At 45.3% G+C, this 14,936-nt stretch overlaps 1 protein-coding gene and 1 pseudogene across 1 annotated transcript; both read left to right on the top strand.

The window, feature by feature from the left end:
* LOC120454248 overlaps positions 1-14,936 on the top strand; it is a 71,503-nt pseudogene that overhangs the window by 12,775 nt on the left and 43,792 nt on the right.
* Positions 13,283-14,056, top strand: LOC120454252. Its single transcript, XM_039639379.1, has 3 exons — positions 13,283-13,315; positions 13,492-13,620; positions 13,676-14,056. The coding sequence occupies exons 1-3, from the start codon at positions 13,283-13,285 to the stop codon at positions 14,054-14,056; spliced, it is 543 nt and encodes a 180-aa protein (XP_039495313.1).

The following is a 14,936-nucleotide window of genomic DNA, read 5'->3' as shown; positions in this document are numbered from 1 at the left end:
CCCGCACCATCGTTGATTGATGTGCTTTTGGCCTGGCTTTAGCCTTAGTGTGGCGCGGTTTCTCATTTTATTGCTTGTCGCTTTTTGTTTCGTTTTGGCCTTTGTCTACGGTTTAGTTGTCCTACCCCATTCCGGATCCACCACGGAATCCGTCGACCTGCTCCGTTCCGTTTTCGTGAGCCGTTGCGCAGTGCAAGTTTCCGTAATCGCATACGTCAGAAATTATGTTCTTTCGCCATTTGAAATGACAACAATTTCCTCCTGCAGTCGTGTCACGTCACTTCGTCCTCGGGTGCTAGAAATCTTTTCAGTTGAAAAGCGTTGGAGGTGTATCCAACCTGACTGACTGGGAAACCACTATCAACCGACTGTCTGCCCGGATATCTTTTTAATTACACTAAAACGTGCCGAGTCCCGAATGGAGGTCACTTGGGCTAACGAGCGCCAGTCGCATTCCCTGCAAAATATCCTTTCTCCGTGAACAAGGACCCATCCGTCACACGTGCAAAGCGTATGGGCAGGGGTCTCGGGTTGGTTCAAAAAACGAGGAGTAGGACACACTAATCCGATTAGTTTGGCCTGACATCCTGTGCCGGCAGAGTGCAGCCCCTGGTCCCCCGTTGCGGCCCAAAAGGATCCTCCGGCTCATTCATTCATTTCATTCAAATGTGACAAGCCGACAAAATCCAAAAAACAGAAAGAAAAAGTCCCAGGCCAGACAACAAAAGTGGAATAATTAAAAACAACGAAAAAGCGTGAAAGCGGAGAAATAAATTTATCCCGGCAAACATGTCGCCCAAAATGGGTCGACATGGAAACTAGATTTGCCCAGCCAAACGGGCCACATTTTGATGGCAATTTTTGCGCATGCTGTGTGGGATTAAAGGAAGTGCAGGATGCATCGGTCCATATAGCCAGCCACCACATAGATGTGCTCTATTCATTTTGCCGCTTTATGGCCCGGCTCTTAAGCGACAACCTTTCGCCGCTCATTCTGCCCAAGAGCAGTTATTTTTATCACATAATATTTTATTTTAACGGCAATAAAGCGTAATTTAATGAGCCTATAAAATGAAAATACATTGGACCGGGTGAACCCGGTCGTGCGGGCGCTTCCCGTTCCCGTTGCTACGTCAGCATCCTTGTTAGAAAGGACTACCTGCGAGGAGGCGACCACCCACTCCCCCTCCCACTCCCCAGTCATCTGTGAGCCATCTGTCAGCGTGGCTCATTTTTATGCCAAATTAAATGTCTTTCAGCTCGACCGAGATTTTTGCTTTTCCCAGAACAAGGATCTGCACAGGAAGAAAAAATTTGAGAAATGTCTAATTATTATTTTAAGAAAACCAAAATTCAAAACATGATTTGTTAGAGTATAACTTCACTTAAAAACTGGTTTGCTTGCCAAACATATTAATGGACTTTGTTTCCCGTGTGGGAGGACATTTATTTAGCGACGACCGCCTCGCCTCGCTTCGCTTCGGTTCTGCAATCCCATTTCTTATACAATTTTCGCTGTCGCGCATATTACACATACGCCCCATATTTCTCGTGTTTACCAAGTCTCTTGGCCCGGTCTCGAGCCTTCCAGTCGTTGGCCTCTCCTTGGGCTTGGCTCGTGCCAGCCACTTGCCAAGAGCCCCCAAAGAAGCCCATACCGTAACTAAACCCCCTTTTGCATGTCTGGGAACAGTTCAGTGCCTGATATTCCGACTGCGACTATTTATTCGCTGTCTTCGTTACATGGCATGACATTGACTTTTATTTAAATGATTTCTCTCCACTGCACTGCCGCCCCGGCTCGCAACGGATCGGATTGGACTGGATTGGGCTAGGTGGCTGGGTGATGGGAGGTGCAAGTTGGGAGTTGGGGGGCTTAGAAGGTTGGAAGTTCGACTGGTGGTGCGGATCCTTGAATGGCAATAGACTGCTGTGCTCTTGCTTTCAGCTGTTTGTTTTCGCCTGGCAGCCATTGTGCTTGTTGACTGAATGCAACTTGTAATAAATATTGCAGGCGCTCCACTTCCACTTCCTCGGCTCGCTGCTTCCGTTCGCTATAAATATTTGTTAGCCGTTTACTTTGCCATTGCTGATTTGTGATATCTGGTGGAAAATGCTCTCCATATACAGCTCCAGCTCCAGCTACAGTTCCAGCTCCACTGCCAGCTGCAGCTGCAATTGCAGCTGGTAATGTATTAGGCATTGTACGGGATTCAAAGGCAAATTGATCGCATAAATATGGACATGTCCTATTCCTGTATCGACCCAGCTCTTAAGTATGCAACACATTTGCAATGAATTCATATTAATTACCCCGATAAGAGTGCTCCCATCCCAATCGCATACCCAGTCGCCCCCGAAGGCCATTTCAATATGAAAACGACATAAATTTGGCCGAAATGCAAAATCGATGGCATTTCGCAACATTTGCCAAGGGATGGGCATATGCAATGAGCATACAGCATAATGCAGGCACACATGGTCATTAGAATGCTCTAATGTATGCGTTCGTCTGTGTGTGTGTTTGTTTGAGTGTGTGTGTGGGTAATCAGAGCAAAGCACAATACTACGAAATAAATTTTTAATTAACCCGAATTTCGAAACTAATAAAATGGCACAATGTACAATCGAACGGACAGTAGTGACACGCAATGAGCCCTTAATAATTTACCCAACCAACACACACACACACTCACACACAGAATGTCCAAATTGGGGAAGGTCCTGCGTAGCTTCATTGTTGGTTTAGCGAGCGCAAAATTGATTTGATGCCAGCGGGCAAACAAGAAAACGAACATTGTTATTATGCAATTACAAGGCGGCCCAGAGTTAATGCACTGCATGATTATTATTAAAATATTTTCGAGCCCCTCGACAAACACAGACAGCCGGCGTCCTCCTCGTGTGTACATTTCACATAACAAATCATGTACAAACAATGTCACAGCAACACCTCCACACCCGTGACCCGTGACCCCCCCCGCCCCTCGTCCGTTCGGTTTGGCGAACAAATATTTGCACACCCAGGGTTTTGTAGGGTGGAAAATGGCCGGAAACCGCTGCTAAACGCAAGCGGATGTGGGGCGCAACAAGCGGGCCGTGAGGCGGCTGCTGCTACAGCTGCTGCTGCTGGCCAAAAACTTTGCCAATTAAACCAGAACCACTTAACCCAAAGTGATAACCCGAATGCCCCAAGCAAATCATGACAGCGCCAGGAAGTACCAGCGCGTTTTCCAATGGCAACGGCAATTCTCCCAACAATTAACTGCTTGGCTGGCAGGCAGTCAGGACCTTATTCTATTAACCATTCGTGGTGGTGGTGGCTCTAGTGTGCTGGTGCAAAACCTTTAACTGTCACCCTGGCCGCAGTTTACGCTCAGTTAGCCCCGGGCAGCTCATAAACAATTTAAAATGTCATACATGGCGTATGCGCAACGCCATCGCTTACGCGTGCCAATTAAATAGTAGGTTAGGAATTATTTAAGCCACAGCAGCAGGAGCAGCCGCGGCAGGAAGGCAACCTGAAGGAGGTGGGTCGTAAACAAGGCCAACACCCACACACATACACACACACACACACACGAAAGCGCACACTTGCTTAAGTTTACGAGCTCGGTCGAAATACGTAAAGTTGTTTTTACGGCACCCACGACTACGTTGCGACGCATGAATGACATACAAGCTTTGCTGTGAGCTGTGTGCTATGTGCTATATGCTATATGCTATATGTTGTGTGCTGTGTGCTATATATGTGTCCTTGTGTGCGGCTGTGTTTGTGGTATCAGTGGCCAAGTAATTAAGCAAAGTACAATTTCGTACCATTAAGTAATTTCACTTCATTCATTGACTCGCCGACCGACTGGCCAACTGGCCAACTGGCACTTTGACTCAATCCCCCCACCCACACTCCTCCCCTCCACTGGGTTGTTGTTGTTAATTTATCGCCGGAGCAAATGGACTTTCCTGGCCGGCAAAAGCGAGTGCATAATGCTTCCTCCGTCCACGGTGCGTATGTGTAATGTGCTGGCTCATTTACGTGTTCGTTTCGTTTCGCTTGCTATTAAAAGGGATTTCTGGCCAAAAGCGAGCTTATGCTCCAACGCGGCGTCTATTTAACATGTGGTCGTGTCCACTCCACCTGTCTGCCCCTTTTCACCAAATGTCAGCCGTAAAGTGTGCTACAGTAGGTCAGATGTTATCCTTTTTGTTTTGGGTGGAGTTGTGTTTATGGTCGGTTTAGTCAGTAAGTAAATTTTAATGCTCTTTTCGTTTAGTTTATCTTTGCCTTATTAATGTCTTTGAGGCGAAGTGGAAAAGATTACGGAGCAGGCGTAAGAGGTAGTAAGCGGAAGAATAACAAGCAAGGGAAACAGATTCTGACCATTCGATATGCATTTCAATGAGTAAACGAGTATTCCGGCACACAAACAAACTTCTCGGCCTTGGACAACAAGGAATAACAATAACGGCATTGCGAGAGCCAAAAAGGAAAGCCCACGTCCTGTCTGTTTGCCGTTCGCCGGGGCTCCATCTTGTTTGTCCCCACTCAGCAGGTTCCGATGCCACACAATTGGCCAAATGCCATGCCAACAAGGGAGAGGCCAAGGAAAACACACAAAAATGGAAACCAGTGCCGCAACCGCCAGTTGGTAACTGGTGACTGCCAACTGAAAGAGTATCAACCACATGCACACACACACACACACGCACACACAGTGGCTGGGGCACAATGCAAATGTGGCCAAGAACAGAACCGAACCGAACCGAACCGAACTGAGCTGAACTGTCGTGGTGAGTGGACGGCGTAGATGGAGTTGGTTGCAGGATTAGCAAAAGGTCCTGCATGTAAATCGAAAAGTAGTTCATGCTGATCGGTATTTGGTACGGCCTACAAATTGCCGACAAGCGGTAGAATAAGATAGACCCATGGTAAGATGTATCTAAGCCGAATGATTTCTCGGGACACTCGACACATGCGTTTGCCAGTCGTATGCACATAAATAATGATGCAGATGTTTAGACGGAAAAATTTATGAGCATCGAAAATAACAGGATTCCGGCAAATGGACGACATAAATTAAGCTCTGTGGCAGACAGGAAATTTCTGCCTTGGTTGCACAAATTAATTTAATCGGAAAATGTTAAAAGTCAGCAAAAAACAAGCAATCAAAATGAAACTCAAATCAAATTAAATTCCATGTGAAATTCATGTTTGCAGGCGAAAGCTTTCCAATTGAAATGGAAATGTAAATGGCCATTCCAATGATCCTGGCAAATTCACGGACAACTGTGGCCAGTTCCTCCAACTGGGATCCCTGCAATCAGGACACCCCCTGGCATGTGTGTGACAATATGATGAATAATGTCGCCCCGGTTCTGAGAGTGGAGTACTCGCTAAAACTTTCTCCTCCGTGCGCGCGTTTTCAGAGTCCTGCCAAAAGGGTCAGGGCTGGAGCAGCAGGGCCAAACAAACTTCTATACATTTAAAATGTTTTTCAATAAAACTTTTTCGTACTGCAATTGTTTTCGCCATCTCGCACTGCTCTTATTCTCCTCGCGACTCCACTTCACCTTCAACAAGATGTCGCAGAGTTAGTGTCACTTGTTTGCACTTAGAAAAAGGATAGCAGGGAACTGCTATCTTCAAGATGCCGAAAGTTCAGCAGTTTGGTAATTTGCAATAGTATATATAATTTAAAGACTTACGAGTATATATCTACCGAAATTTTAAAAATGTATATTTGTTATACGCACCAGAAAGATGTTATATATATAGGTGAAGCGTTTTTTTTCCGTGTTGTGCTCAGCTGTCAGTTCAATTGTTTTGCACTTGAAGGGCAATTTATCTTCGCAGCGGAGAGAAAAGCAAGACGACTGCTTACAATGCATTTCCGGCACGGAGCCGGTCTGAGAGCCACACACAAGTGCATAATCCTTTTAAATACAACTTGACTGCAACTACGACGACGACGACGACGACGATGGCGAGTCCTTGCCAAGAACTAGAATACGACATGCCCTCTGAAGGACTTATGTACTCGAGAGCTTGTTGGCTTGGTTTCCTGCCCCCATGTGCGGGTCGGAATCTGCGAAATCAGGACAATCAATTGAAATTAACATTTAATTAGGCAGAGAAATGCCAGCCGTAATCGCGGACTGTCCGCCCCAGCCATTCAAAAGCCATTTTACGCCAAAGGACATTAACAATTTTATGACAGAGTGCGCAGCAGAGCGAAACCGGCCAGGACATAAAACGAGACAAACAATGCGAGCCGAATGTCCACCCAATAAAAGGCAGTTGGCTGTGAAAAGCGGGCATTTAAAACTTGATAAGTAATTAAAACTGGGCGCGGACTAGACATGGCCCCTTTCCCCAGCGGAGAAAAAGGAGATATCTCTGGACAGCGGGGGCCATAAAAAATATGAGTGAGGTGCGTTCTGGCGTCGAACAGCCACAAAGTTGTAAAGTATACAGTTGCCATCGGGGGCAGACCGTAAAGTACGTAGCTAGAAAGGACATCGGATCCTGGTGCGTGGTGCGTGGTGCGTGGTTCCTTGTCAGACATGGCTAAATAAAACATGAAAACTATGTGACAAAATAACACAAACGCACTGGCTTGTTGGGAAAGGCTTACACTAAGACTGTCGAGAAAATAAAAATAATAAAAGTAATGGCAACAACAAACTGTGTGACACACAAATAAAAAGAAAGTCAGTTGAGTGCGAGTGTGAGCGAGATGGATTTGGGAGAGCCAAGGAAAGCAGTTCGCGAACGAATTCCCCATAAAAACTGGGGAAACTGAAAGAAAAGGGGCATGAGGATTCGTTGCCGCCTCACCCCTCCGCAAGGCAAACTATTAACAGAGCACCAAAGTGAGAGAGATTGGGCACAGAGACATCGGGTGGAGGAGGGGTGAGTTAAACTAGGTGAAAGCCGCACAAAACGACATCGTTGACAAAGGCAACTGGGGACGGGAAAGTCGGGAAAAAGGTAACGCTAAAAATGCCAAAAAGTGAGGATATGAACGAGTGTATCCATGTGAACACCCATCCACACACACACACATACTCACACACATTCGGGGGATGCCTTTTATGTGCATGGAAGCCATTTGTAGTTTATTGTTAGCTTTGTGTGTGTCTGTGAGTGTGGGTGTGTGTACGGGAGTGTGTACCGTTATCACTTCGGGCCCTGTCTATGAACAGCAGCCGTCGATTTGGCCATAAAATATTATTTTATGATCTGCGGTCGTTGCTCCTTCAAGGAGATTTTCGTTTCCGAATTTGTTGCAATAAGTTGAATGGCGAATACTAAAAATGGGCTAACAAATCTGAACCATATCCCAAGCAACCCAACCCAACCCTGGGATACTCGAAATAAAGATACCGACTTAAGTCAACCGAGCTTACACGTAAATTTCCCATTCCTTGCCATCATCCGCAGCTCAATCTGAAGTTTATTTCTATATGCTTTCGCAACGTGAGCGCATTTCGGAACTGAGTGTTAACAGCGGGTGCATCCGTAATACCCACTCAGCCACTCGTCCTTTTTGCCCTGCTCTTGTTGTTTGCCATTTTCATTTGCTGCTCTCTTGTTTTTCACCGGCAAATATTTGCCGGGACTGCGCTTAGTCGGTGCACTCGTGCACTTCTGCACTTCCACTTCCATCTGCACTGCATCTGCATTGCCGTCTGTGCAATTCGCCTGAAGTGTCATTGCGAGGTTGAAGAGGCTTCCTAAACCCTTTCAGGGCACAACTGGTGCCATTTGGTGGCGATAACAGTGCGTATGCGTAATATTTAATTGCCTTGTACCAATCATTTTCTGTCTGCCTTGGCTTTCACAACCACTCCTCAGTTCCGGCCATAATGCCAATCAAAAGTCAATGCTATAAGCATTCAATTGTTTGCCACCGCATCGCATCCACACAGCCATGTAAACGCTCACACGCACGTTCAAGGATCCACGAGCACATGATTCATGTGTATGAATTTTTACGACGCTGCCACGTACTATTTGAATACTCTCTGTGGAGGAATGGTTCCGACTACTTTGTTTGTTGGTTTGTTAAATTTGAAATGCTAACATTATTTTTCTATATATTATATGTTAAATATCACAACTCAGCATAAATACCGAGTTTAGCGACTTGCTTCCTGATTTTATTATGTTAAAATCCGATCGATTTTGTAAGCATTACTGCATTTAACCTGTTTCATTTTGTACCAACGTAATATTTTGAATTTATTTCCTTCCGAAGCGTATTCAAACTTCGCTAGGCAGTTGTTTCTGTTTCATCCTTTTTCACTTTACTGATTTTCCCAATCATTTTCGCGAATGCGCCGCCGAGAACAAAGCCATCCGAACCAGTTCCCCTTCCGATTTCATCCTCTTCCGCCACTTCCGTCGCCGACATCGTGCAAACAAATGCGCATAAAAATCCATTATTTTAGCAAACACAACACGCATACACTCACACCTACCCACACCCACCCACACCCACTTCAAGCCACACTCCAGCAGCCCCCTCGCCACCCCTTTACATTCCAATGCATTGGTGTGCAGCTACAAGCAATTTTTTCTCTGCACAAAATAAATATAAGAGCGTTGAAACGAAAACATTTTGGAACAATATAAAAATTGCAAAAACGAGCACTCTTGGACTCTGTGGGTGGATGCAGAGGTGGGGGGGCAGTGGGCGTGGGAAATGGAAGTGGGGGTGGGAAAAAGGTGCTAGCCCCACAAGGCAGTGTGGCCGAGGGTGAAGTGGGGGCGGCGTTTATTGGCAACAGTGTTGCTATTTGTGTAAACGACTCGTAAAATTTTATGTTGAAGCTGCTGCATACTGGCTCTGGATGTGGCTCTTTTTTTTTTGGAACACTCTCCGCGTTATTTTAACCCTTTCTGCCATTTTTCTGTTGCGAGTACAAACACATGTAAGGAAGGGGTCAGAGGTCAGCCTACAATTGAGCTGCATGTGGTAGTGGTTCCTTTTTTCGGGGGATTGCATACTTTCGGGCTGCGTTTCGTTGGGGAAAATGGCGCAAATGATTGTAAACACTGATTACAATTATGCGGGTGGAAAACGGAAGGTGTGTGTGTGTTCGAATGTGTATGTATGAGTGTATGTGTGTGTGTGTTCGAATGTGTATGTATGAGTGTATGTGTGTGTGTGTGAGCTTATCTACCCATTAGCCCCCTCCCCGATGCTCCGTTGGCTATTTACTTTTCAATTTGTTTTGTTGTCAGTTCCAGCGAAATTGACATCTATTTTATGTTGCAGCTGCATTTCAATTTTCCAGAAGGGGAAGGGATTCGAGTACGAAATACATGTAAATATTGGATATTGATTGCATTTCGCTTCGCCTGCCAACTTGTCAATGTCAACATAGTGGCAAAGCGGGGCATCGGCGGTTTGGGAAAGCGTCGCGGCCGGGAAATGCGTGATAGATCGCTCAACAATGGCGCCAGCGGAAAAGCGAAAAACTTTTATTGAAATTCATTAGTGGAGCACTGGAAAAGTTTGCATATTTACTTCCGGCCTGTCATACAATTTCCCCTGCCTTTTTTTCCGGATTTAATGAAGTGCAACTGACATGGCACTTGGTGTCTCTGTCTTCATTTGAATATAATTATGACTGGCACACTGGGGAAAAATTTGCACCTGTCACCGAAAATCCCTATCGAAATAGGGGCAAGCTACGCACACATGTAGTTCAAAGCTCTCCGCTTTTTAGGTTGCTGTGCCAGAGGAGCAAAGATTTAATTTGCTGATGAAGTTCGTGCATCTGCAGTCGCCTCAGCTGCAGTTTACATCCCCCAATTCCTAGCCATGCAAATAGCCAAACGTTGGACCTGCCACTGCTGGCAAATATGATCCACTGCCGAAATGGGTGAGCTGAGGGCTCTGCTTGTGCTTGTGCTCCGGATTCTGTGTCCCAAATTAGAAACAAATTTGTTTAATTCAATAAAAAAGAAACTTGATTAAGAGCAATGCAGGCGAATGAGACATATGCAAACAGAAAGTTCCCGGCTGGCAATTAACATCCTTGCTGAAAAATAAACACCAATATCAGCCAAATGAAATTTATTTTAATTTCAAATCCTTGAAGTGAATCCACCCACCCACCCACTCCCATTGGCGAACGACAGCCAAATGAAATACAACCGAAACCGAAACATGTGCAAAAACGATATACCTCGGATGATGTGTTGCTTTACTTATCATCAAAGCGGGTAATTCTGTTATTTTTTGGTTGCTGGTTTTGGTTGCGTATAAGAGCACTACATTGCCGCTGCACATGCGAGTATATTTGTTATATGAGGGACGCCCAAATGTCTGCGTGCCAGGAGGAAATGGTTTAATCTTGTTTGCCACGAGTGGAAATATGGCCAGGGCAAGGGTTAAAAATTAATGACGCGTTCCGGGGACCCAACACAAATGTTGTCAAAGGCATCAAGGCGCCTGCCCACACACCCACACCCACTCATTTCCACACCCACACACAGGATACGTGCAGGGAGCGTTTCCAATTAAGCCAATCGAGCTGCAAAAAGCCAACCAGGAACGGAAAAGGACGAGGAAGGGGAAGAGGATGTGGATGTGGAAGTGGAAACGGCGCGTAATTAAAATTTAATTTGCGCCCAAAATTAGACTATGAAATTTCAATAAGGCTCTTCGGATGTTCGGCAGCGAAAAGGCAAATATTGTACTGCCAAAAAAAAAAGCCAAATGTTAACAAAGTAAATTAGTTGAATTTTGCAACGAAAATCCCTTTGATTAAACGCAGCCAAGTGGATGAGATGAAGCTGCGGACTGGGAAGCTCAAAGGAAATCTTCACGGGTGAAAATATTATTTATGCCCAGCTGCATCATGGTTCTCAGCTAAAGGCATGTTAGGCACTCCATCAAGTTTAAACTTCAATTTATTCCTGTAATTACTGATGTTATTTAATCAACATTTGGCAGGTTTATGTGGCTCAAGTAAGCATAGTTTTCTTCCGTGTATCCCGAGCTTAAATAAATAACCAAGTCGCTGCTAAGCAGCCAAGATACAAGACAAACATGGCGACACATTCAGTTGTGTTGCCTTGTTCTACACTCCCTTGGCAACCTAAGCGCATAAATTGTCAGAACGAAGTGTTTGGATTAAGCTGCGAGTTGTGCTTGCGGCTAGCAGGAGACCATGACCTCGCCTGGCCGCAGTGGCTAGGAGTGCACCATCCACTTGTGTGGCAAACACCACCCACCACCCACCTGCTGGCCAATTTATTTATACGCATTTAAAACTGATTTATGTGCGGGTCGGGGCGAGGGAAGACAGCTTCCCGCCCTCTTGGCCAGCAACCACGTGAGTTGCGTCTTTAATTTAGCTGCCAACAAAATCCAACCACTTCCACCCTTTTTTGCAAGCCACGCCGCTCGCCACAAATGCATTTTCAATGGAATTTCTCACTTGCTAACGTGCTTTCAGCTCTCGGAGCTCTCTACTTTCTCGTGAGCTGCCAACGATTTATGTGCCATGTTCTGGCGTTTCGCACTTGCCCCTCTCACGTCCTACTTCATCCAGTCAGCGAGATTGCTCCTCTGCTTAAAGTCGAACTTACCTTAAATCTGTTTTGGCACAATAAAAATACCCACACACTCCGCTGGGCTCTTTATGCACAGTTGCCTGCCAACCGGGCTAAAAGACGCTTTACATGGTGCACACTCTGTGGGAAAATCTGTTATCGCATTAACAATTTCCTACTAATTTCGACACACAACCGGGGAAGCTTGGTGGTGAGGGAAAAATCCTGCAGATATAATTAAATTGCGTGCCAAACTAACCAGGACTTGGGGTAGTAGGAAATATTATGGAAAATTACTAGGAAAACTGTATACTCTTCTCGACCTAAGCAAAGCATAGATTTGTACAAATATTTTTTTCTTTATTTCTCATTTTGTTTTCTAAATAATTATGATTAATCTCAAATAATATGTGGGTCTGCATAGGAATAGATATACCGCACAAGAAGAGTATGGAATGTAGGCATAATAATTTCATTAGGAATCACGACTCTACCAAGCAAAAATCGAGAAGAGAAATCTTAATATTATGCTAGGTGCCCTCCGGGAAAATACGACTGATTCGCGTTCGTTTGCCTGTCAGCAGGAGGCTTAAATGTTTGTATTTGTATTGCCATTAATTCACAAAAATCTTCATTATACATAAACATGTTATTTATACAGCCATCGGCTGTTCACAAAGCGAGGTAAGCCGCTTTTCGGGCAAACACTGCGAGAAAGGGAGGGGGTTGGACAGGAATCGACAAGGACATTGTGGGCACGCACAATGCTGAAAGCGGCGAAAAGGGGGGAACCGTGGCCAAGGCCTCGACATAAGTCCTTGCACATCAACTCAATTGATGACCCTTTGGCAGTTTAACTGCCTCAACATCGCTTAATGTGCACTCCATCAACATAAATCACTCATACGTCGCGTTAAACACGCTCAAACTTCAAATGACGTGTATTTAAGCGAAGGGGTGCGGCGGGGTGGGCACACGGCCATGGCCATAAATTAATTAAGCCTGCCCGCTTCTCACTCGAAGGTCCAAGTTCGTGGCCCCGCCCCTTTCGCTTCTTTAAGCTGCAATTAAACTGTAAAAGCGAACGGTCCGCCAGCGAGCGATGGCAGCGGCGGGAACAGCAAATTACAACCATTTACAATTAATTTGAACAACACGCTGCCATGCAAATGGCGTGCCATGGCTCATAACTTCCAATGGCCACCGAAACCCACACGCCGACGCACTCTTTGAGCCATTAAAAAAGGACCAAAGGACCAAAAGGCGAGCAACGTGCAAATACTCAATTAGCATATCAATAAATCAAGAAATGAGTGGTGTGGGTGCGGCAACGCCTCTGTCCTTCGCCGCCGGGGCAATCAAAATTTAGTTAACAACGCCAAACAATTTATTAACTCACTGCGAGCCAAGTCGTTCGACCTTGAGACTGGCAACGTGACGTATACGTAATCTGATGGCGTGCGAACCCAATTAATCAAGAAGCCCTGCGGCTCGGACGTATTGGATTGCACTTTTGTCAGGATACATATGAATGTTATATGAGGTCGCGATGGTGCGAGCACTTTTTCATCGCAGCAGGTATTGATGGTGTCAAAAACGGTGATTAATATAAATAATTAATTTCATCATGGTCAATTAAGCATGTTTTAATTGTGAAATGTTGCGTCTCATTTGAAAATAAATTAGTTTTATGCCTCAGTCAGTTCTGAAATGTCCCCTGGGTCGCTGGTATTTTCTATAGTCGTGAGTAAAAGCGTTGCTATAAATCGGATATATTTTGATTGGTTTGGTTTAGCTACTGCTCAGGCATTTTTACCTGATCAACTGCGAAATAAATTGCAAATTGGAGAGAAAAAGAGCCGCAGTATGTAAATAATAACACCAAAAACATAGAGAGCTACTTCTGCATATCCTGCCAGGACTTATCCGTTAAATGCTGCCAGCTAACACGTCCCAGCTTAGATAAAGGCAATGTCGAATGTAGAAAAAGTCTCAACTTGCCAGCGCACCGAAAATTCAACTTTGCCGAACTATATACGATTAATATGGTAAGCTGGAAGTATAGCCAAACCCAACTATATATACTTTATCCTACAAAAACAGTGCATTGAGGAGTGCAACTACATAGGCAGCGGCTACATCGAAATCGATCCACCCTTTCGCCTGGATCTGGCCAACATCCGCATCAACCTGCAGACGATTGCACCCCAGCCACAGAATGAATCGATTCCATTCCTGGTGGATGCGTATCGGAAATGCGAGTTATTCCGATCGTCACACGGCAGACGATTCACTCTCCACCTGCCCGATATTGAATTCATCGAGGAACCCTGCAACCCCTTTGCCTTACAAATCACCATATGCGTCCGCATCCATGCAATGCAAAAGTGTCCCAGCGCATTCTACGTGGACAGCGAGGAGTGCCGATTGGCCAGGGAATACTTCACCCAGTGCGTCGGGGATATCGAAAGCAATCTTGCCTAGGCATCAACCTGAAATCAGCGAAAGTTCATACGTATCCTGTGAGAACTTCCAACGGGACCTGCTAAAATGTGTTGAGAAATAAAGGAAAGAGTCGTAAAAGTCATAGATGAAATATGGCAATTTGACTGTGAAGTCCTCGGTGTGGGCTATTCTGCTCTTGGCTGCACTGTCCCAACTGCAAATTGAATCACACTCACACACACATACCACACACACACACAGAGGACCTGCTCGCATGTCAATGTCCTCTGCTGACTTTGCATAACTTCGTCTGCTGCTGCCAGCTCCCCTCGCTTCACTATTTAAACTTGTTAGTTTTTTGACACTTTTTTTAACACATGCACATTACTTGCAATGTGCAAGTAACGGGTATGCCCAATTTAAGAATTAGTTGGTGGCGACATAATTGCACTATTAACATAAACAGATTTAGAAAGAACATAACGCTTTTAAATGCTTTCATCCGTTGCAGTATAATTATATAAAAATAATGAGTAAGATCTATTCGATCACTTGCTAAGGCAACATTGGCCTAGCCAAGTCAGCAGCAAAGTTGCCGTTATATATAACACGTCTGTCGGTCTGTCTTCGGGTGGTTTCACTGTGTTTTTTTGTCGGTGTCGCAGGACATGTTATGCAACTGGAATAAAGGAGCAGAATTTATGTGTTAGCTGGATGACTGTGCCAGCAAGTCCTTGGCCCTCCCCCACCCTCCACCTCCCCCCTTCCGTCCTCGCCGTGCCAATGTGTCTGGCTTTGCAGCGTCAGGTTAAACGGGATTTATGTCCTTCAAGACGTGCAGTCTCAGCCTGTTTTCTTAAAACAATTAACGTATTACGGCCCTCTCCTTTGGCCTCGCCCTCCTGCCAAATCCATCTTG

The sequence above is a fragment of the Drosophila santomea genome, chromosome 3R (assembly GCF_016746245.2).
Source record: "Drosophila santomea strain STO CAGO 1482 chromosome 3R, Prin_Dsan_1.1, whole genome shotgun sequence".
Lineage (NCBI taxonomy): Eukaryota > Metazoa > Arthropoda > Insecta > Diptera > Drosophilidae > Drosophila > Drosophila santomea.
The sequence above is the reverse complement of the archived record's forward strand: the minus strand, read 5'-3'. Positions and strand labels throughout refer to the sequence as shown.